At 39.0% G+C, this 24364-nt stretch overlaps 1 protein-coding gene across 7 annotated transcripts in view; it reads left to right on the top strand.

Annotated features, from left to right (window-relative positions):
- Positions 1 to 24364, top strand: part of UVRAG (UV radiation resistance associated) — a 326555-nt gene that overhangs the window by 20089 nt on the left and 282102 nt on the right. For all 7 annotated transcript variants that reach the window (XM_044929343.2, XM_025266389.3, XM_044929342.2 and 4 more), the window contains one exon: positions 16775 to 16892. In XM_044929343.2, coding sequence (XP_044785278.2) covers positions 16775 to 16892 — 118 coding nt within the window. The remainder of the gene's footprint in view (positions 1 to 16774; positions 16893 to 24364) is intronic.

Below are 24364 nucleotides of genomic sequence, written 5' to 3'. Positions count from 1 at the left end.
CACTGGTTGGGACTCTGTGCTTCTACTATAGGGGGCATAGGTTCAATCCTTGGTCTGGGAACTAAGATCCTATATACCATTCACCTCAGCACCCCCTGCCCTCCCTCCCCAAGAAAAAGCACAATGGCTTGTATTTTCTTAAAGAATTGTATAGAACTTACAGTTTGTAAGTGAGCTCTTGTTTGCAGAAGAGTAAGTCAATATAGGTACAAGAAGGAAGCTGGTTTTTCATACTATAAGCAACGATAGCTTTAGGAAAATAAATGAAAAGTGTGGAAAAGAAGAAACATGTGCCAGAGATATTGTGAAGGAAGAATTGATGGGGTGGATCGCTGATCAGAAATGAGAGTTGGAGCATGGGATATCTGCCTGGCAAGGATGTCGCGAAGGTTTTGAAACAAGCACGTGCATGGTGTACATGCACACACAGCCTAGGAGATCAGACCTGGGTGCAAATCTTGAATTTGGTATTTACTAACAGCATAAACATGGGTGGGCCCGTGTACTTAGGGCCTTAATTTTATTATCTAAAAAATAAGTAAAATGGCTTAGATTAATGTTTAGTAAAACAGACTGCCAGGGGAGCTTGTTAAAATGTAGATTCTGACTGAGTCAGGTCTGTAGTGGGACCTGAAATTCCACATTTCCAAGTTCCCAGGTAGTACTGCATAGCAAAGGTTTAGATGACTTTCAGGATCCTTTTCAGTTCTATAATTCTATTTATTTAATGTTTTTCTTTGGAGATCTCTTATACTCCTGTGACTTTATTATCTCTGTTTAGATAGATAAATTCTAAATCTGTCTCTTTACTTCAGATTAGAAAATGCCTCAATCAATTTGTTGTCTTAACACTAACCACATCCCTTTCTTGACATCCGTATTTCTGTTCGTACTTTATATTCGTAAAATACTTTGATTTTTCAGAGAGCTTTTATATCCATAATTTCATCTGATTCTTAAAATAACCCACAGAGGTAAGCATGCAGGAAATGTTTCTATTTTATGGAAGAGGAAATAGGCTCAGAGGGACTCCGTGACTTACTCACTAGTAAGTGGTTAGAACCACCCTCGAGTTCAGGATTACTGACTCCCTTACCACGATGTCACACCACTTCTGGTAATGGCTGTCATGGATACCCAGGCTTGAGGGTTGGTTGCCAAGTTAGTTTTATTTAAAAAAATAGATAATATATATGGATTACAACTCAGCAGTATATAAGAGGATACAGTGAAGAGTCTTCATACCACTCTGTGTCCCAAATACCCACTTTCCCTCTGCTTGGACAACCAGTGTTATCAATTATATTTTATGCTTCTCCTATCATTATATGATTATATTCTTTTTTCCTGTTAAACACAAATGATAACTTGTTAAACATTATGTATAAACTGTACTATTTTTTAAAAAAACTAATAGTGTATTATACAGATTGTTACATATCAGTGCTCAGAAAGCTGCCACATAATTTTTTCTTTATGGTCCCATACTGTTCCAGTGTAGGATATATATATGTATATATCAGTAGTCCCCTATTGATGAACATTTAACTTATTTCCAGTTTTTGCTAGTATTGTATTACATATATCATGTTGTATATCTGCAAGTGTGTTTTTAATACAGGTGTGGAAGTAACATATATGTATTTGTAATTGTGCCATCTTTTAGAGGTTTTACCAATTATACTTTTTTCAGGAAAGTGTCTGTTTTGCCACTGCCTGTCTCTGAATATGTTATCAGACTTTGTGATCTGTGCCAATTTTAGTGTAGTTCTAAGTTGCATTTCTCTTATGAGTGAGGTTGAGAATCTCTTCTAAAGTGCTATTCGTATTTTCTGTGAATTAATCTGTTAATATTCTTTGTCAGTTTTTCTGTTGGGTTGTTGGGCTTTTTGTTCTATGAACGGTTTTATTTTATTTTTGGCTGTGCCTCATAGCTTGTGGGATCTTAGTTCCCTGACTAGGGATTAAAACCAGGCCCCTGTCAATGAAAGCACTGAGTCCTAACCACTGGACCACCAGGGGATTCCCATATGAACTCTGTGTTTTAGTGAAATCGTCTTTGTTATAAGAATTGAAATTTTTTTGTTAGGTTGTTTTTTTTTTTTTTTGACTTTGCATATGATAGTTTTTGTCATGCATAATTTAAAAACATTTTATGTAGGAAATTTTATTGATTTTTTTCCCCCCCTCTTTTTATAGCTTCAGAGTTTTATGTCATTCTTAGACCTTGAGGTTATAAAATAATCCTTCATGGTTTCTTTTGGAACTTTTATTATGCTTTAATTATTTACATTTGAATGTTTTTAAGCCATCTGAAATTTGATATATGTACATATTTCTTTTCTTTCCTTCCCTTTCCCTTTACTGATGGCTACTCTATTGTCCTAACACTTTTATTGATTAGTTCTTATTTCTTTTTTATTTCTCCTTTATTTCTTTTAATAATCTTCTGTTTGTCCTCAACCATATCCGTTATCTAATTAGTATCCCCATTAAGCCCAATTTTGTCTTTGCGCTCCTATATAGTCTTATCCTTTCTGTTCTTATTGATACTATTTTAAAACTCTTTTATTATGGAAATTTCAGTGAATAATGAAGTATCTATATGTATATTTTATGTATCAATGTATATTGAAATGCATACATACGGGAGAGTGGGATAATAAACTCCCAAGCACCTATTGCTTGTTACTGGTAATAACCATCAATAACTGTCAACTAATGGTAGGTCTTTTATCTGTATGCCTAACTACTTGCCTCACCCCGATTATTTTGAAGCAGATTGCAAGCACGATGTTACTCTGTACTTGGGCCACTGAAGCTGTCTTCTGTCTTCCAGTGTTTATCCTCCGGGTCATCCTTTATAGTTCTGTGTCTATCTTGTTCGGTCTTATATTTCTATAGTAACGGTTCTTTAATTAAATGCTCTTTGAAAGTATATGCTGGATACTTTTACCTCAGACTAGCTTTCTTTGGTGTGCACAAACTCCAGTTCTTTAGAAAGATTACGTACTCTGAACCTGGGGAATCCCATGTTTGTACCCCCACAATTCCTAGCATAGTCTGGCGAGGAAAATAGAAGTTAGGGGAATAAGAGAGGGAGGGTGAGACAGACACTTACCGAGAACAATACTGGATCTGTCGCTGCAAAGACCTGTTTTTTAGAGCAACTCTCCTCAAGAATCATGGGGGGAAACGGCAAGTTTGGACTTTCCCCCAAGACTGGGGGTGAATAGAATGGAGATTAAAAAAACCAAGCCAGAGTCAAAATGTCTAAGAAGTATAGAAAGTTCAGAGCTATAGATCAGATCAGATCAGTCACTCAGTCGTGTCCGACTCTTTGCGACCCCATGAATCGCAGCACGCCAGGCCTCCCTGTCCATCACCAACTCCCGGAGTTCACTCAGACTCACATCCATCGAGTCAGTGATGCCATCCAGCCATCTCATCCTCTGTCGTCCCCTTCTCCTCCTGCCCCCAATCCCTCCCAGCATCAGAGTCTTTTCCAATGAGTCAACTCTTCGCATGAGGCGGCCAAAGTACTGGAGTTTCAGCTTTAGCATCATTCCTTCCAAAGAGATCCCAGAGCTGATCTCCATCAGAATGGACTGGCTGGATCTTCTTGCAGTCCAAGGGACTCTCAAGAGTCTTCTCCAACACCACAGTTCAAAAGCATCAATTCTTCGGCACTCAGCCTTCTTCACAGTCCAACTCTCACATCCATACATGACCACAGGAAAAACCATAGCCTTGACTAGACGAACCTTTGTTGGCAACGTAATGTCTCTGCTTTTGAATATGCTATCTAGGTTGGTCATAACTTTCCTTCCAAGGAGTAAGCGTCTTTTAATTTCATGGCTGCAGTCACCATCTGTAGTGATTTTGGAGCCCAGAAAAATAAAGTCTGACACTGTTTCCACTGTTTTCCCATCCATTTCCCATGAAGTGGTGGGACCGGTTGCCATGATCTTCATTTTCTGAATGTTGGGCTTTAAGCCAACTTTTTCACTCTCCACTTTCACTTTCATCAAGAGGCTTTTGAGTTCCTCTTCACTTTCTGCCATAAGGGTGGTATCATCTGCATATCTGAGGTTATTGAATTTTGTCTTTTCTTGTGGAGAAGGCTGTTAGTGCTTAGTAAGTGACTGAAATAAGTTCTTGGACTTACTTGAACTTGGGTGAGAGGAGAGTTAATGTCAAAATGAGGGCTTTGGGTCCGAGGTTGTGTAATTTATTGCAGAGAAAGTTCTCAATTAGGAACAGGAGCTAAAAGTGTTTTATGAGACTTCAGAGTTGATGGTTTGTTTAAATCTGTAACATTGCCTGTTGGCATCATTTGCTTTCTATCCAGTAGCCCCAAGTGGTAGTTTTAAAGCATTTTTATGTTCTTTCAAAACTTTTCACAATGAGTCTTTCAGGTGGGATCAAAAGATTAGACAAAATAGAATTCTGTAATATAGAACGGGCTTTTTTGTTTTAAAAAGACTGACCTAATTTATCAAGCTTACATTCTTGATTTGGTAATTCAGCATTTTTACCTTCTGTGGAAATGTGGGAAACATTTTCTCCCAGGTTTGCTTTTGTTGCCCCTCAAAAAAGTATGCCAAAGTAGCAGTAACCTGAGTTAACCTGGGCCTTAATTCTTCCATGCCCTTTAGCCTGGTCCCATGCTGAGAGTAAAGGCTGGATCTGAAAAGGAAGTGAATTGAGAATAGGGAAGGGGAAAGATATTCAGAACAAGTTTGACTACTTTTTCAAATCAAATTCTACTTTAAAAAGTCTCATAACTCAGTGATTTTCTACGTTAAGGGTTAGCAAAGTGTGGCTAATGGTCATTGCTTTTTGTAACCACTGATGAAATAAGGAAGATTTTGACATGGCTAAAGGATTATAAACAAACATGTTTAAACCCAAAGAATTTGCAGAGACAGAATGCACCCTGAAAAACTTGAAATGTTTACTTCGGAACCTTTTAAAACAAGTTGACCAAACCCTTGATCTACATCACTCAGGGTGTACAGTAGTATTTATGTGTACATTTAAAATTTTTTGCTCTTTTGTTTGTGTTTCGTATTATCACTTTGTTTTTGTAATGGTTATGTAATTTTCCACTGTATGAATATGCCACAATTTAAGAGTGGTTTTTCAGTTTTTGGTTTTATAACTAATATTTGCACACATTTTTGTGATTTGTGGAATTGCTTGGTCAAATATTATATACACTTTGGTAATTGTTGCTAAATCACCCTCCTTCCAAAATGGACCAGTTTATATTTTCCCCAACATCATTTTCCTTACTAGTATCAACCTGACAGAAACTAAACTGTTTGGTTAATAGATTTCTTTGTTTTATATTGCTGAGTAACAAACAAAAAATTTTGTGGCTTAAAACATCATCATTTATTTTGTTCATGAAAAGTTTTATTTCGGACTGGGTGAGAACAACTTGTCTGTGCTTTACTTGATGTCGTTTCTGGCATCTCAACTGCTCGGTGCTGAAATGGTCATTCGTGTGTCAGGTTATAGCTGGACGCTCTTAGCTGGGACTGAGGAGAACACTTTCCAGGCCTTTAACATGTGGCTGCTTGGCATCTTCACCGAGTTGAGTTCAGTTCAGTCGCTTAGTCATGTCTGACTCTTTGCGACCCCATGAACCACAGCACGCCAGGCCTCCCTGTCCATCACCAACTCCCAGAGTCCACCCAAACCCATGTCCATTGCGTTGGTGCTGCCATCCAACCATCCCATCCTCTGTCATCCCCTTCACCTCCTGCCCTCAATCTTTCCCAGCATCAGGGTCTTTTCCAGTGAGTCAGTTCTTCACGTCAGGTGGCCAAAGTATTAGAGTTTCAGCTTCAACATTAGTCCTTCCAGTGAACACCCAGGACTGATCTCCTTTAGGATGGACTGGTTGGATCTCTTGAGGGACTCTCCAAGGGACTCTCAAGAGTCTTCTCCAACACCACAGTTCAAAAGCATGAATTCTTCTGTGCTCAGCTTTCTTTATAATCCAACTCTCACATCCATACATGACTACTGGAAAAACCATAGCCTTGACTAGATGGACCTTTGTTGGCAAAGTAATGTCTCTGCTTTTGAATATGCTGTTTGGGTTGGTCATAACTTTCCTTCCAAGGAGTAAGTGTCTTTTAATTTCATGGCTGCAGTCACCATCTACAGTGATTTTGGAGCCCAGAAAAATAAAGTCAGCCACTGTTTCCACTGTTTCCCCATCTATTTGCCAAGAAGTGATGGGACCGGATGCCATGATCTTAGTTTTCTGAATGTTGAGCTTTAAGGCAACTTTTTCACTCTCCTCTTTCACTTTTATCAAGAGGCTCTTCAGTTCTTCTTCACTTTCTGCCAAGGTTCAATGCTGAAAAGAGCAATATTGCATAGGAACCTGGAATGTTAGGTCCATGAATCAAGACAAATTGGAAGTGGTCAAACAGGAGATACCAAGAGTGAACATCGACATTCTAGGAATCAGTGAACTGAAATGGACTGGAATGGGTGAATTTAACTCAGATGACCATTATATCTACTACTGTGGGCAGGAATCCCTTAGACGAAATGGAGTAGCCATCGTAGTCAACAAGAGTCCAAAATGCAGTACTTGGATGCAGTCTCAAAAATGACAGAATGATCTCTGTTCGTTTCCAAGGCACACCATTCAATATCATGGTAATCCAAGTCTATGCCTCTACCAGTAATGCTGAAGAAGCTGAAATTGAATAGTTCTATGAAGACCTACAAAACCTTCTAGAACTAACACCCCCAAAAGATGTCCTTTTCATTATAGGGGACTGGAATGCAAAAGTAGGAAGTCAAGAAACACCTGGAATAACAGTCAAATTTGGCTTTGGAGTATGGAATGAAGCAGGGCCAAGGCTAATAGAGTTCTGCCAAGAGAACGCATTGGTCATAGCAAACACCGTCTTCCAACAACACAAGAGAAGACTCTGCACATGGACATCACCAGATGGCCAACACCAAAATCAGATTGATTATATTCTTTGCAGCCAAAGATGGAGAAGCTCTATATAGTCAGCAAAAACAAGACTGGGAGCTGACTGTGGCTCAGATCATGAACTCCTTATTGCCAAATTCAGACTGAAATTGAAGAAAGTGGAGAAAACCACTAGACTGTTCAGGTAGGACCTAAATCAAATCCCTTACCATTATACAGTGGAAGTGAGAAATAGATTTAAGGGACTAGATCCGATAGACAGAAGTGCCTGATGAACTATGGACAGAGGTTCGTGACATTGTACAGGAGACAGGGATCAAGACCATCCCCAAGAAAAAGAAATGCAAAAAAGCAAAATGGCTATCTGAGGAGGCCTTACAAATAGCTGTGAAAAGAAGAGAAGTGGAAAGCAAAGGGGAAAAGAAAAGATATACCCATTTGAATGCAGAATTCCAAAGAACAGCAAAGAGAGATAAGAAAGCCTTCCTCAGTGATCAGTGCAAAGAAATAGAAGAAAACAATAGAATGGGAAAGACTAGAGATTCTTACCGAGGGATGACTGAATTCTGAGAAAGAGCATCCAATAAAGAGGTCCAGGTAACTTTGTGATTCAGCTTCAGAAGTCACATGACATCATTTCTACCATAGTCACAGGCCTGTTGTCATTTAAGGGGGAGGGAACATAGACCTCATTTCGTACAGGAGAAGTGGCAGCATCACACTGGAAGCGAGCATGTGGGATGGGATGTATTAGTGGGACCATTCTTTGGAAACTGCAGTCTCCATAAGCTGGAGTATTTGTTTTGGTGTGCATATCTTTATGAGTAGGATTATGCATCTTCTCATATGGTTACTGACCATTTCCATTTCTTTTCTGGTGGTCTGCCTTTTTATATCCTTTGCCCCCTTTTCTATAGGACCTCTTGAGAGTCCCTTGGACTGCAAGGAGATCCAACCAGTCCATTCTGAAGGAGATCAGCCCTGGGATTTCTTTGGAAGGAATGATGCTAAAGCTGAAACTCCAGTACTTGGGTCACCTCATGCGAAGAGTTGACTCATTGGAAAAGACTCTGATGCTGGGAGGGATTGGGGGCAGGAGGAGAAGGGGACGACAGAGGATGAGATGGCTGGATGGCATCACTGACTCGATGGATGTGAGTCTGAGTGAACTCCGGGAGTTGGTGATGGACAGGGAGGCCTGGCGTGCTGCGATTCATGGGGTCGCAAAGAGTCGGACATGACTGAGGGACTGATCTGATCTGAACTGATAGTTGATGGATTGTATTGTTGATTTGTAAGAGCTCTTGTAGAGCTACGCATATTAGACTCAAAATTTACTTAGAAGATACCTCACTGTGGTCTTGGGAGCCATAAAAGGTGTGTGGTGGGTGGTAGTTTAGTTTGGTGAGGGTGGAGATTTGTGGAGTCTTTATATTTAAGAACCACGGTGTTGGGAAAGAGCAGTTAGCCAAGATGGCGGTGGTCAGGCTCTCTCGCCCAACTCCCTTTCACTCCCACCCCATGTTCCCTTGCTCTGGCCCCACATTCTGTAACAGTTACTATGCATGGTTATTTAACAGCTGAGGTCATTTATAGCACTGGGCATGCACATCATGCCTATATGAGCACCACCTGAAAAGCCCTTGCTGTGTCTTGTGGCAGCGGCAGCCATTAGAGGATAAAGCATGTCTGCCTTGCTGCTGCGAATAAAGAATGTTTGCAGTTCTCACGGCTCCTCGCATCTTCTTTCAGCTTCTTCCTATCTGCTTCCTCGCTCACGCCTTGCCTACCCTGGGTTCAGTGAACAGCGAGACACACAGTTACTCTTGTTTTAATAAGCAAGGAGTGCAAGGAGGGAGGAGGATAGCCATCATCAGCCTCCCTGAGTCACTCTCCAGCAGAGAGGAGGAAAACATCACATTTATCTTTGGTCATTTTTATACCTCAGAAGCCAGACCAAGTTTCAGTTCAGTTCAGTTGCTCAGTCGTGTCTGACTCTGCGACCCCATGACCAAGTTTAGATACCAGCAAAGGAAAGATAACATTTGGGAAGAACATAGAACACCAGTGGCCTACTTTACTACTAAAAGTTGCTTTGGTTTTCTTTTAGTTCCGAGGTGTTGTTTTGACTTGCTGTCACCAAGGATGAGGTTCAAAATTGTATCAATAAAAATGGATTGACCCATCAGAAATTATCATTTTCTAAAATATGGGGATGTTTAATGAAAAATTTCTTTGTACCTTGCAGCTAAATTAGAATGTTACTTTTCATTTACTAACCTGTTAGTGGGAAAAATTCTTGATAAACAGTTACAATACAAGTGTTCTCTAGTTAAAATCTTCAACAGTTTTATCAGGACAGGGTTGGTGTCTGTCATTATTCTCATTTTAGGTAGGATTTGGTTGTACTGACAGAGACTAAAATTCCTTTGGCAGGACTTTTATTTTTTTTATTAAAGTATACTGCTGCTGCTGCTAAGTCGCTTCAGTCATGTCTGACTCTGTGCAACTCCATAGATGGCAGCCCACCAGGCTCCCCCTGTCCCTGGGATTCTCCAGGCAAGAACACTGGAGTGGGTTGCCATTTCCTTCTCCAATGCATGAAAGTGAAAAGTGAAAGTGAAGTCGCTCAGTCGTGTCCGACTCTTAGCGACCCCATGGACTGCAGCCTACCAGGCTCCTCCATCCATGGGATTTTCCAGGCAAGAGTACTGGAATGGGGTGCCATTGCCTTCTCCGTTATTAAAGTATCGTTGACTTAATATTAATTTCAGGCGTAGAGCATAGTGATTCTGCTTTTTGCAGGTTATACTCCATGAATAGTTGTTACAAGATAATGGTTGTAATTCCCTCTGCTATACACTGTATCCTTGTTGCTTATCCATTTTGTACATAGTAGCTTGTATCTCTTACCTTACTCTTGGAATGCCTTATTTCTGTCTTGCTCCTCCTCTCTGAACTCTGCTCTCTTGCAGTTTCCATCTTAGGTTTCACTATGATGTAAAGATGACAGCCAGCATCTCTAGCCCTATATCCTTCCAGGTTCGGCCAGTAGAGGGGAAAAAGAATTTAATCGATTATTTAATACAACTTCTAGATTTTCCATGGATCCTAATTGTGTTGTTATGGTCAGGGGGAGGGAATGATCAGGGCTGATTGACCTGACCTGAGTCACATGATCCTCCTTGGAGTTGGAAGTGGGGTTAATTCTACAGTAGATTGATAGCAGAGGAGGGTAGTTCTACAGAGGAATATCTGAGGTGTTTTTGTTTTTTGTTGTTGTTGTTTGTTTTTTAAACCAAATAGATGCTGGGCAAGATAAAACAGCAAAATTTTAAAAGGCAAAAAAAGTTCTTTAATCTACTGTTGGTACATTTTGGGCTTCCCTTGTGGCTCAGCTGGTAAACAATCTGCCTGCAATGCGGGAGACCTGGGTTTGAAGATCCCCTGGAGAATGGAAAGGCTACCCACTCCAGTATTCTGGCCTGGAGAATTCCATGGACTGTATAGTCCATGGGATCGCAAAGTCAGACACGACTGCCTGACTTTCACTCAGGTTTTAAAGCAGTTTTCTAAGAACATTAGTACTGTTAACAAGAAAATCCAACCCTTTTAGATTCTTTAGGGGCATCAGTTTACAATCATACTAGTGTAATGCTTGTTTACTTAAGCAGATGTTTCAAGTCTAGAAAACATGCCAATGAAGTCTTATTTTAGAATTTATACTTGAGAGATTTGTTTAAAAAAGAAAAAAAAGGTTGAGGGATTTAGGATCATTCTGGTTTCTTTCCCACTGCCAACAGTTCAGGTAGCAGAATTGTGCTCTAGCTATAATACATCAGTCTTTCAAATAAAAGCTGAATAAGATTTTATTTTAGTGATTGTCTTTAGCCTTGATATAGAATGTTTTTTAGGTAGTGCTTCAAAGACTTTAAAGCCATTTTAATTCCAACTTAAAAATTAAAATCTATTCAAATTTGGGAATAGATGTTTTTAGAGTATAATTGGCTGCCTAAAGCTACTGCTGTAGAAAGATATGCAAAGAACCTTTTTTAACTGTGAATGCTTAAAGCTTTAAGAAAGCGTGAGGTGATTGGGCAGTTTAAGAAACTGCGCGGAATGTTATCTTAAAGAGTAATCTGGGACTTTCCTGGTGGTCCAGTGGTTAAGAATCCCCACCTGCCAATGCGGGAACACTGTTCGATCCCTAGTCCAGGAGGATTCCACATGGCATAGGTCAGCTCAGCCCGTGGGCCACAGCTACTGAGCCTGTGCTCTAGAGCCCGTGCTCTGCAATAAGAGATGTCACCACAATGAGAATCCCCGTGCTCTGCAATAAGAGATGTCACCACAATGAGAATCCCATTTTTTAAAGTGCATGCATAATAATGAAGACCCAGCACAGCCAAAAACAAAGAGTAATTCCAAAGTTGGCATAAATTTTAATTACTTACTATTTTTACTTTTCTGAGATATTGGAGCCAGTTTAGATCATAAGAGAGATTTGAATTTATCTTTGGATGGGCCATTGAAGAGATAATCTGATATTTAATTCTGTTTAGACGAGGTCTAAAGCAGTACATTTATGCTCTATGTTGCCTCCAGGCCATGAATTCCTGGTGGCTGGTATACCTTGGTACAGCTACAGGTAGGTAGGTGAATGCTGAGAATTTGCTGTAGTCCAGAAGCACTGCTAAGATTTGACCCCCACTTTCAGTTCTGAGGTCCAGTCTTAGGTTTGAAGTGCTCTGTATTCTCCCACCATCTCATGGGTGGGTGTCAGAATCCACTATGGGTTCCAGGCCACTCAGGTTCATTGCATGACCTAGGTCATACCAAGACCTTCTTGACTGTGTTAATTGTCTGGACATGTATCAGTTCAGTTCAGTTGCTCAGTCGTGTCCAACTCTTTGCGACCTCATGAACCGCAGCACACCAGGCCTCCCTGTCCATCACCAACTCCTGGAGTTCACCCAAATCCATGCCCATAGAGTTGGTGATGCCATCCAACCATCTCATCCTCTGTCGTCCCCTTCTCCTCCTGCCCTCAATCTTTCCCAGCATCAGATTCTTTTCCAATCAGTCAGCTCTTCGCATCAGATGGCCAAAGTATTGGAGTTTCAGCTTCAACATCAGCCTTCCAGTGAACACCCAGGACTGATCTCCTTTAGGATGGACTGATTGGATCTCCTTGCAGTCCAAGGGACTCTCAAGAGTCTTCTCCAACACAACAGTTCAAAAGCATAAATTTTTCAGTGCCCAGCCTTCTTTATAGTCCAACTCTCACATCTATACATGACCACTGGAAAAACCATAGCCTTGACTAGACGGACCTTTGTTGACAAAGTAATGTCTCTGCTTTTCAATATGCTGTCTAGGTTGGTTATAAGTTTCCTTCTAAGGAGTAAGCATCTTTTAATTTCATGGCTGAAGTCACCATCTGCAGTGATTTTAGACATGTATAAATTCAATCAAAAACCATTTGTTGTGTTCCTACTATTTGCTAGTTATTCATCTAGGTGCTAGAGATACAGCAGTTAATAAAACAAATCTCTCCCGTATAGAACTTTTAGTCTAGTTGGGAAAACAGACAAATATTTGAAACTATCTGTAATTATATATTGTTTTGGTCAAGTACAGATGTTCTGGAGAACTGAGAACTAGAGAGGATCCTTTAGGTCACCTTGATTTCTTTAATATTTCCTAGGTTCATAGGGTAGTAATTTGGGCAAAGGTGGGTAATATAGCCTAAGACTGGTGGTAATTTTTGGTATTGCTGTTATATTTTTGACTAGGTTTAGTTGATTTAAACTTTTCTTATTTAACTTTATTTTTTGATTATGTAAATCATTCTTACGGTACAGAAGGCAAAACCACATAGCGAAGTATCAGGGAAGTCTTGCTTATATCTCTGTTCCCTCCAACCTCTTCTCACCCCCATAGGTCATTTTCTGAGTTTCTGGTTTAACCTTCCAGTGTTTATTTTTAATTGCATTAAACCTTGGAGGAAGGGAAGGAAGGAAGGAGATGGGAGACTGAAGGAAGGAGATGAATGGGTGGGGATGGAAGAGAGGAGCGCTGTTTAAATAATGTTTGTGAAGTGTTGTGTTACTGGCATTCTTTGTCGCCTTTCCACTCCTAGTTCTGAAAAAAGGCAATAAATAGCTTATCATTTTTTAAAATTTTGGAATAATTTTAGATTTACAGAGAAGTTGCAAAGACAGTACACAGAATTCCCTTTGTTCAGTTTTCCCTAAGGCTAGTATCATACATTACCATTTTACATTTTTCAAAACTAAAAATTAACATTGGCATATAATAATAATTATTATTAATTCTTATTTATTTTTATTGAGGTTTAGTTGATTTATAATATCCTGTTAGTTCCAGGTGTACAGCATAGTGACTCAGTTATACAGACAAACACACACACACATTCTTCTGTTTCTTTATTTTTGACTGCATTGGCTCTTCATTGCAGTATGCAGGCTTTCTCTAGTTGTGGCAGGTGGGGAGTTCTCTAGTTGCAGGCCACAGGCTTCTCTTGTTGCAGAGCACGGGCTATAGAATGCCGGCTCAGTAGCTGTGGTTCACGAAGCTTAGTTGTCCCGTGGCACGTGGGATCTTAGTTCCCTGCATTAGCTGGCAGATTCTTAACCACTGGACCACCAGGGAAGTCCCATATATATTCTTCTTTATCTTTTTTAAAAAAAAAATACTCTTCTTTATATTTTCTTTTCTAATAGATCATTACAAAATGTTGAGTATAGTTCCCTGTGCATAGTAGGTCCTTTGGCATATTATTAATATTGTTAATCTAATTTATTAAAGTTTCAGTTCAGTTGCTCAGTCATGTCTGATTCTTTGCGACCCCATGGACTGCCGCATGCCAGGCTTCCCTGTCCATCACCAACTCTGAGAGCTTGCTCAAACTCAGGTCCATCGAGTCTGTGATGCCATCCAACCATCTCATCCTCTGTCGTTCCCTTCTCCTGCCTTCAGTTTTCCCCAGCATCAGGGTCTTTCCCAGTGAGTCAGTTCTTTGCATCAGGTGGCCAAAGTATTGGAGTTTCAGCTTCAGCATCAGCCCTTCCAATGAATATTCAGGACTGATTTCCTTTAGGATGGACTGGTTGGATCTCCTTGCAGTCCAAAGGACTCTCAAGAGCCTTCTCCAACACCACAGTTCAAAAGCATCAGTTGTTCAGTGCTCAGCCTTCTTTATGGTCCAACTCTCATATACATGACTACTAGAAAAACCATAGCTTTGACTAGATGGACCTTTGTTGGTAAAGTAATGTCTCTGCTTTTTAATAAGCTGTCTAGGTTGGGTTGCAGCTTTTCTTCTAAGGAGCAAGCATCTTTTAATTTCATGGCTGCAGTCACCATCTGCAGTGATTTTGGAGCCCCCAAAATAAAGTCTCTCACCTTCTACTGTTTCCCCATCTATTTGCCATGAAGTGATGGGACCAGATGCCATGATCTTAGTTTTCTGAATGTTGAATTTTAAGCCAGCTTTTTCACTCTCCTCTTTCACTTTCATCAAGGGGCTCTCTAGTTCTTCTTCACTTTCTGCCATAAGTGTGGTGTTATCTGCGTATCTGAGGTTATTGATATTTCTCCCGGCAATCTTGATTCTAGCTTGTGCTTCATACAGCCTGGCATTTCGCATGTTTAATATTTTTAAAAATAATCAGCTTTATGATAAAATTGGAATCAATATTTTAAAGAGGAAACCAAGACAAAGGGCACAAGAGGTCCCCGTGTATATTTACTGCCTTCACCAAGATTACATCCATAATTTACCCGAGTGTTGATTTCCTTTGTCTGTTCCAGTTGTTTAATGAAAATACTTATCTTAGTGCTTCAGATATCACAAAAAAAGTAAATTACAGGCCAATATCACTGATGAACACAGATGTCAAAATCCTGAGCAAAATGCAGACAGACTCTAACAATACATTGAAAGATTCATACACCATGATCAAGTGGGGTTTATCCCAGGGATGCAAAGATTTTTCAGTATACACAAATCAATTGGTGTGATACATCATATAAACAAATTGAAAGATAAAATCCATATGGTAATCTCAGTAGATAGCTCTGAGGAGCTAGCATTGGCAAAAACATGGATCTAGGACCTTACATGATCTTTTTCATGGAACAGTAAACAGTCACTTGTGACCGGGGGTTAGGTGTGTGGAAGATCTAGTGGGAAGTAAGGATTGAGTATGGAGAGGTTGGATTTTGCAAGGCTTTGAAGGGAATAATGGGAAGTTTGTACTTTATGCTGGAGGCTTTGGGTAATGTTTTCAGGTCATTGAATAGAGACCAAGATTGGAATATTTTGGCAAAATAGATGTGATTATTATGTATGTAGGCTATTAGTGGTTCCTGTCAATTTAAAATCTTGTCTCAGAAGGCTAATGAAAAATATGTGGTTGGAGGAAATAGTCACTGTAATCTAGGGTGTGAAATGGAAACCTTTGGCAGATTGTAGAAATATTAAGTCTTTTAAAGTAACCCCTAAGAACTTTTTATAAATACATTTGGGGGGTTTTCATACTTAGAATGTTAAATAAATTTATTAGACAATTACCTTCTCTGTCCAAGAATCTTAATCTTTAGACTGGGAGAAAGGATTAGGTTGCTGTGTGCATGGAAAGGAAGAACTGTGCTTTGCTGGCTGACTGCACCTGTAATTGATGATGGACTTACCGCAGCAAAGTGGGCTTTCAGCCTAAAGGGAAAGCTTTAAGCATATTTTGAAACTGAGCACTTGGTTTCTATTTTTCAGTCTCTGAAATAATCATCTGATACAGGGGACTAGCTATTGAGAATGAATCTGTTGTGCTCAGACTTCACTGCCAACTTTTCTCTTTTATACAAGATGACTTGGCTATCTGTTAAGGTATCTTAAGGTATTCTGTACTGTGTAGCTCAGTGGTAAAGAATCTGCGTGCAGTGCAGGAGACCCGGGTTTGATCCCTGGTTTGAGCAGATCCCCTAGAGAAGGGAATGCCTACCCACTCCATTATTCTTGCCTGGAGAAATCCCATGGACAGAGGAGCTTGGCAGGCTACAGTCCATGGGGTCGCAGAGTTGGACACAACTGCGTGACTAACACTTAGGCATCTTATATTTTTGTTGATTTCTCCTATTGCTTTGGAGCTTTTGCATTTCCAACACTTAGGACTTCAAATAATTTTTGCATCCTAGTTGGAGGGAGGCCTGATGAAAAAATAGGGACTGGTTGACTGCTGGTCGAGGGAGAATTTAAGCTGACAACAGTTGGGTTACTGGCCTGAGGAAGTGAACAGTGAGTTACTTTTTTTTTTTTTTTTGTCTTTGCCTTCTTTTCTTGGTTGTAACAGATGATCTGGCATCAGACTGAACTAGCAACAGAGCTGTGTGTATGTAATAATTGCTAATTTTGTGTTGGTGTGAGTTGGACTTTGTATCCTTCTGATGGGAAAAAAGCAAATTACTGCTTAGTTAATATTCCAGGAAATACTGATGCTATTCTACAGGTATATAGGATTTATATAATATTTATACTTTTCAAGAATATTTCATTGCTGTTATTTCATGCTTCCAACAGCTTTGTAAATGATATAGGGCAAGAACAACTCCTATTTAACAGAAGAGATATTGAGGCATAAATAAAAGACTGGGTTAAGGTTGCTGGCTCAACAAATAAATGACTGGGACAACTTACTAAATTTTATCTTTGAATTGTAGCTTTCAGAAAGTTTTAGAAGAGGGAAAAACTGAATGCTCCTCTTTTTTTTTTTTATGTTTCAGCGTCGTCTTAGACATCTTCGGAACATTGCTGCCCGGAACATTGTTAATAGGAATGGCCATCAGCTCCTTGATACCTACTTCACACTTCACTTGTGTAACACTGAAAAGGTATACAAAGGTAAGAGACTCTGGACTTGCCACCCACAGATCGTTAGATCTCATTTTTATTCTTTTGTAACACAAATGATTCTCTGCATCCCTTGCTAGTATTGCTTATTAGAAAACTAAGTTGTCATGCTGTCTGAAAATATTCCTTGAGCAGTTGTTATATATATTGAAGAAACATGTCTTTTGGCTAGTTGTTTTGGATAGCTCAGCCTTACAATGATAAATTTATCATTCCTTTATGAATGTTAATGTTTAATTATTCAGTAGCTGTCATTTGAAATAGGTTACTTGAGTCTAGTATCCAGTACTAATTTGCTTGTCTTTAAAATATAATTGATTCCTTTAGTATTGTGGTTAAATTTGGACCTAGTTCATATCTTATCATATCTGTAATTCTTTGTGTATATGGGCTCATTTTTAGAATTGCGTGGTTTCTTTGAATTCATTTCCTCATTCTAAAACGTGGATTCTTCCGTAAGTGATAACTCTAAGAGGACATCAGATATTTGATTCAGAATCACAAGCATCTTTTGAATACATATTAGGCAAAAGACACTTTGACATAATCAGTTGACTTATGTTGAAAACTGTAAAAGAGGAAAAATGGTATAATGGCAGGAATATTGAATTAGGATTAAAACTACATTGATATTAGTTTTGGCTATTTCAGCTAGTATATAACTATATACCAGCTATGTACCAGTATGTAACTATATACCAGTATATGTACTATATACTGAAATAGCTTGCTATGTAATTTTTGGACAAGGAAAAAAGGACTGGAAATTCCACCATTTTTACAGTTTTATTTTAATTCTTCGGTTTCGTTCTAACCACTGCATATTTTTAAAACAATTGTATTAATCTGAACAAGTAACTCTAGCTACTATAACAAATGCTATGAGTCGTTCAGTGTCTTGACATAATAAATTTCTTAAACACTAAGTTCAGTGTTTGCGCAATCTCTGGGAGATGGTGAAGGACAGGGAAGCCTGGCGTGCTGTAGTCCATGGGGTCGCAAAGAGTCAACACAACTGAGCAACTGAACAAAGTTCAGTGTAGGTGTTACTTATCATATACTGGCCTGGCAGTTCTCCTCCGACTGGTGGCTCAGGTATCCAGGCTGCTTCTGTTTTGGAATGATGCTTCTGGTATGGCAAGGGAGAGGGATTATTTGAGGGAGATTTTAAATGGAAGTGTTCTACATCAATTCCATGACATTCCATTAGCCGTATATCAGTTACATCATCCTTTTTAGGTGAACAGGGGATGGGAAAATACTGTCTTCTTATGTGTCCAGAAGAAAAATGAAGCAGTTTGATCACTGTCTGTGCTAGGGGTATAATCATTTTTGCAGATCTTATTACATTTGGTCTGCTGCTCACTAATTGGCTTCATCACTAGCAATATATGACAGTGCCAAAGTACTTTACATTTTTTATAGGTTCCATATAATCGGTTCTTGGTTGTCTTTGTTAGAACTTCTGTGTTCTTGCTCCAGTGTTACCTCTGATAATAGTTACTGACATTGAACTTAGTACATTTTAAGTATTTGGTAAATGATAGCAATTATTATTGGAATTGTAATGTTAACAGGCATAATAGTAGTTTCTAAAAAGAGTAGTCATGGGACTGTGATGACCATGATAGAAAAACTTGTCCAAGAGATACAGTGAAAACAAAGTGATTTTTTTTTGTTGTTGTTCTTTTTCTTGTCCTCTCTAGTTCACTGTTTTTGTTTTTTTTTTTGGACTGTTTCTTGAAGTTATTTCAATAAAATGGTTATTAACACAATAAGGGACTAGCAGGTTTCAGACCACAGGGAAGTTCAGTGTCTAGTAGTGGTGTTGAGTCTGTCACTGACTGGCAAGCCCTTTGGCTGCAGCATTTAGTTCCTCTTGTGTGCTGTTAATTTATTTCTAAAATGAGAGGATTGATGATTTCTGAAACTTCCCTCTGCTCCACAATGTCATGGTTGAATGAAGTCTATTGACATAATAGACTTGTTGGGCCCTCATGTTCGGCTCTGTAACTTTTCACTGCCATAGGAGGAGCCAGAAAACTGTTTCCTTAGTAACCCTAATTAATACCACCCTGAAATTAAAAGATGCTTTTATTAATTAAAAATCTGAATTAATTAATCCTTGGAAGGAAAGTTATGACCAACCTAGATAGCATATTGAAAAGCAGAGACATTACTTTGCCAACAAAGGTCCATCTAGTCAAGGCTATGGTTTTTCCAGTGGTCGTGTATGGATGTGAGAGTTGGACTGTGAAGAAAGCTGAGCGCTGAAGAACTGATGCTTTGAACTGTGGTGCTGGAGAAGACTCTTGCGAGTCCCTTGGACTGCAAGAAGATCCAACCAGTCCATCCTAAAGGAGATTAGTCCTGGGTGCTCATTGGAAGGACTGATGCTGAAGCTGAAACTCCAATATTTTGGCCACCTCATGTGAAGAGTTGACTCACTGGAAAAGACCCTGATGCTGGGAGGGACTGGGGGCAGGAGGAGAAGGGGATGACAGAAGATGAGATGGCTGGATGGCATCACCTACTCGATGGACATGAGTTTGGGTAAACTCCGGGAGTTGGTGATGGACAGGGAGGCTTGGCGTGCTGTGATTCATGGGGTCACAAAGAGTTGGACACAACTGAGTGACTGAACTGAACTGTCTTCTTGGAGCTGTGATGGTAAACTTGAATATTCGTTGCATGATCATTGTGTGGCCCTTGGTGTAGGATGATCACAATGGAAGGCCTGTAGGCTCTTCTTAAAAGCCACCTGTACCACCTGCCTAGTGGCATCATTTCTGTTTCAAAAGAGGTTTTTTTTTTAATTGGAAGAATATCTGAAATGCTGATTTCTTAGTTATTCTTTTATTTCAGCTGAATTCACAGCAGAGCGTAAGAAGTTATGAGTGAGTTTTTTTGATTTTTGACACTTTTTTTAGTGCTCTTAGGAGATTGTCTATTTCTCAGGTAGTTCAAATTGAACACCATTTATTACATTCTCAGAGACAAAGCTTTGTGTTATAGGATGAGGAACTAGATTCTAATCCTGGTTCCTTCTTAAACTTGGAAGTTTTATAAAATCAAGTTTGTTCTTCAGCCATAGTTATTTCTCCTCCATGAAATGTGAGTGCCTGTGCTTTCCTGGAATACCAACCAGTTATTTTGATACATTAGAAGATGACCTCTACATAGTTTAGTTTGGTGGTCTCATGCATGTGTCATAATTTCAAATATCACTTGTCACTCTAACAGCTTACAAATGTGTTTCTTTAGCTTCGCCTCCCCTCTGAACTCATACTCATGTATTCAGTTGCTTACTGTGCATCTCCATTTGGAGCCTAGGAGGTGACTTAAACTTGATAGATTCAACAGTGAGTCTGATACTCTAACTCTGATCTGTCTCCTGTATTCATCCCTCTGTCAGAAAATGGCAACTCTTTCCATTGGCTTGGCCAGAAACCTTGGAATCACCCTGCATTGTTCTCTTTTATATTCCATACCCAATTTTTCAGCAGATGTTTTTGATTCTTACTACCAAAATATATCTGTAATCTTCTCTTTTCTTACTACCTCCCAACTATCATGCGTGAGTTGCTGAAGTAGACTTCTAACAGGTCTGTCTGCCCATGCACTCTTTTCAGTGTGGTCTCAACCGAGATCCTGTTAAGATGAAAGTCAGGTCCTGTTATTCCTCCCCCCAAACCCTCCAATGGCATCCTGTTTCATTCAGAGTAAAAGCTAAAGTTCTTTTTGTTTCCTAGGGCTTCATAAACTGGCTGTCTGTCACCTCTCGGCACTTATCTCTTTCTCCTCTTCTAGTTCTCTCTGTTCCATGCCTCCTGCCCTTCTTGCCTTCCTTGAATTCAAATCGGCTTCAGTTTAAGGCATCTGCCCAGACTCTCCTCCTGATGGCCACACCACTAGCTCCTCTGCCTTCTTTCAGGTCTTCACTCCAGGTGTTTCCTCAGAGAAACTCTGCTTGATCACTGACTAACCCTTTTAAAAATTGTGACTCTTCTCCCCATCTATTGTGTTGGATTTTTCTCCATGATACTCCAGATCATCTGACATAACTATATGTTTACTTACTTGCTGAATGCATGTCTCTCCACTAAATGTAAGCTCCATTTGAGTAGAAATTTCTGGGTCAGTTTTGTTCACTGCACTGTTTCCAATACTTGGAATAATGCTTGGCACAAAGTAAGCCCCCAGATATTTTCATTTAATTTTTGAATAGCTAATACAGTCCATGGCTCAAAATATATATATATGAAGGTTTATATTAAAATCTTCCTCTCACCTGTTCCATCTTGCTAGTTTTTTGCTGTACCCTGAGATTCTTTATGCAATTGTGAGTAAAAATTGTACCAATTGTGCATGTATATATATATTTCTGTGCCTTGCATTTTTCACTTAATATATTTTAGATGTCGTCCCATATAATTTCATAAAGAGCTTCTCTAATTTTCTTTTTTTCTGTTTAGTTTTGCATTGAACAGTTGTGCCATAATTTATTTAACTGACTTCTTTTGATGAGCATTTAGTTGTTCTGGTCTTTTGCTATATACACAGCATTGCCATGAGCAGTTTCATTGGTATATATTATTTTGTGTGAGTGCTAGTAAGGCTATGGGGGGAAATTCCAGAGTGGAAGTACAAATATTACAAAATTGTCCTTGTTGACATTCCCATCTGCTGTGTATGGGTACCCTTTTCCCTACAGCCTGACCAGCAGACTGTGCAATCAAACTTGTGAAATTTTGCCAATCTGATAGTTGAAAAATAGTTTCATAATAGAGTCTAAGTTTGTTTCTTCTTTTTGAGTGAGGTTGAGATACTAAAAAAGCATTTGTTAAATAAATGGAATGCTGTATAATAGCATGTTTTGACATGCCATTGGAACCATGCTTTGCAATCTCTGCTTGCTTTGTTTGTTTAGGTCTTAGCATGGATAGAGAAGAATTTGTATCTAATAGTCCCTTTCATGTAAAACTAGTCTTGCATGATATCTTTTTGAAAATTTATTTGTCTAATAGTTTTGCTCAACTTGAATTAATAAAAAGTCATAGAATTATATTAATAACGATAGCTTATAAAGTATTGTTAATTCAATATTTCATTTGAGCCTCATAACAACCCTGTTATTTTCCAGCCTGTTATTCTCCTTTAAAGGTGAAGAAACTGTGGCCCAGAAAAGTTAATTGACTTGTCCAGGGTCAAGCTTATACATGGTGCATTGGGGACTGGAACTGTTTTTTTCACTTTAAATTCTCCTAAATTCACTATTCTGTTGTGCACCATGTTGCTGATTTCATTGACATTCAAAGTGTAGCAGAATGGTAGACAGTGGAGGCCCACATTTAACACTTTAGAAATTACTTTAGACTCGGTGATTCCTTGCCAAACTGAATGGCTCCTTTGTTGACCTTTCTCCATTAAAATTAGCAAGTCCATTTTGAGGGTCTAATGGGGAAAGCAAATTGTTTAGTTTCATTTATGTATATATATAGTTAGCAAAGTTGTGAAAAAAATAATAATGCTGTTCATTTTTTTAGAGCTGGAAATATATATGTTGGAGACTCTTTAATTTAGACACTTTACAGATTAAGCTGAGGAATTCTCTCAAAAGAAAAAAGGAATAGCTTTAATTTTTTTCCATTGCTTTAAAAAGTTTTACATACTTGCAGCAAATTTAGACAATACAAAAGTATATTAAGTGAAAGTACCTTGTAATAACAAGCAACACAATTTTAGCCCTAAAACTCTCCCCTGCCAGAAACATATTGGGAATGAATTAGAGTATATGTATGAATATTAGAAAAGAACATATATATATATACACACATATGCACATACATGCGTATGTACATTTATGTAGCCAATTTATGATTGGCATTGGTTAACTGTTTGGGAAAAAATGAAGAGTAATACTGAGGGTTGGGGTTCCCTTGTGGTCCAGTGGTTAAGAATCCACCTGCCAGTGCAGGGGACATGGGTTTGATCCCTGCTCTGGGAAGATCCCACGTGCTGTGGAGCAGCTAGGCCCCATGTGCCACAGCTGCTGAGCCTGCGGTCTGGACTCTGCGAGCCGCTACTGCTGAGCCCGTGGGCTGCAGCTACTGCAGCCCGAGTGCCTAGAGCCTGTGCTCTGTGACGAGAGCAGCCGCAGCGATGAGAAGCCTGTGCAGCGCAGGTAGACTAGCACCGACTCTCCGCAACCAGAGAAACGCCGCATGCAGCAGTGAAGACCCAGCACAGCCAGTGAATTAACTAATTAAAAAAAAAAACAAATGTGTAGGGTTGGCTACTGTTAAGTGGGACTGTAAACTGGTACAATGTTTAGAGAACAGTCTGGCAATATCTATCAAATTCAAGGTTTTTTTTCCTTTTATCTTGCAATTTCACTTGAAGTCTATCTTATAGATTCATGTGTCTTAGAATATATATCTTTCAAAGATTATATATAATATTACTTGAAATATCCAAAGACTATCAGTAGCTTAAATATTCATCAAAAAACTTTCCTTTTAAAAACAATTAGAATTATCCCTTCTCTTACTTAAAGTAATTGTTCAAAATAGAAAAATTTAAAAACTGCCAAGCAATAAATAAAAGTAAGCAGCCTAACCCTATCACTTAAGATAAATGTTGTTCATGTAATTGTAAAAATTTGGATCCTGTGGTAAATTCTCTCATAGAACCTGTTTTTTTCATTAGTGTGTTGTGGCTATCTTGCCAAAAAATAGGATGATTATCACTATTACTATTTTTTAAGGGAAGACAAGCATAGAATAGTATAGATGCTGTGTTTTGTGAAGAAACATTTTAACCAAAAGACCTTGCCCATTAGAACTTTATATCCAGGTCCACTTTTCCTTTACTGCTTGATGATTCCCAAACTTCAGTCTTGTGGACTACTTTGGCAAGTTTTACTCTCTTTGAATTTCATCTCTAGTGCTACATACTGAATATATTTTAAGAAGTCCATTTTTTCCACAGTCTGTGAAGTTGTTGATTCAATCAAAATTTTACTGAGTGCCTACTCTGTGCCAGGAATAGTTTTTATGTGTTGAGGAGACAGCAGTTATACAAAACAAATGGTATTGCCCTTATGGAGCTTACTATTAGGGGTTGGGTATATGAGTCATAAATTTCAATGTTAGAAAAAAGTAAAGTTTATCCATGTATCACCTAGAGTGGTCTCATGTATCAGTGATATGTGCATCACCCATGGGCAATATTGCCCTATAGCAGCATACGGGTACAGAGTCCTTGTAGGCTCTGCATTGACAGAGCATCACAGGGTAACTTTGGCAGAGACAACAGAGGCAATATTGAAGGGTTCTTAGGAATGTCTGTCTGAACCTCTGACACAGTCTTTCTTTTGATTGTATCTTCACTGAACCTCTGATAGTCTCTCTCTTAATTGTATCTTTAGGTTTTGTAACATTTACAGTATAAATGAAGGTGTA

Source organism: Bubalus bubalis, chromosome 16 (genome assembly GCF_019923935.1).
Source record: "Bubalus bubalis isolate 160015118507 breed Murrah chromosome 16, NDDB_SH_1, whole genome shotgun sequence".
Classification (NCBI taxonomy): Eukaryota; Metazoa; Chordata; class Mammalia; order Artiodactyla; family Bovidae; genus Bubalus; species Bubalus bubalis.
This window is presented reverse-complemented; position numbering and strand designations above follow the sequence as displayed.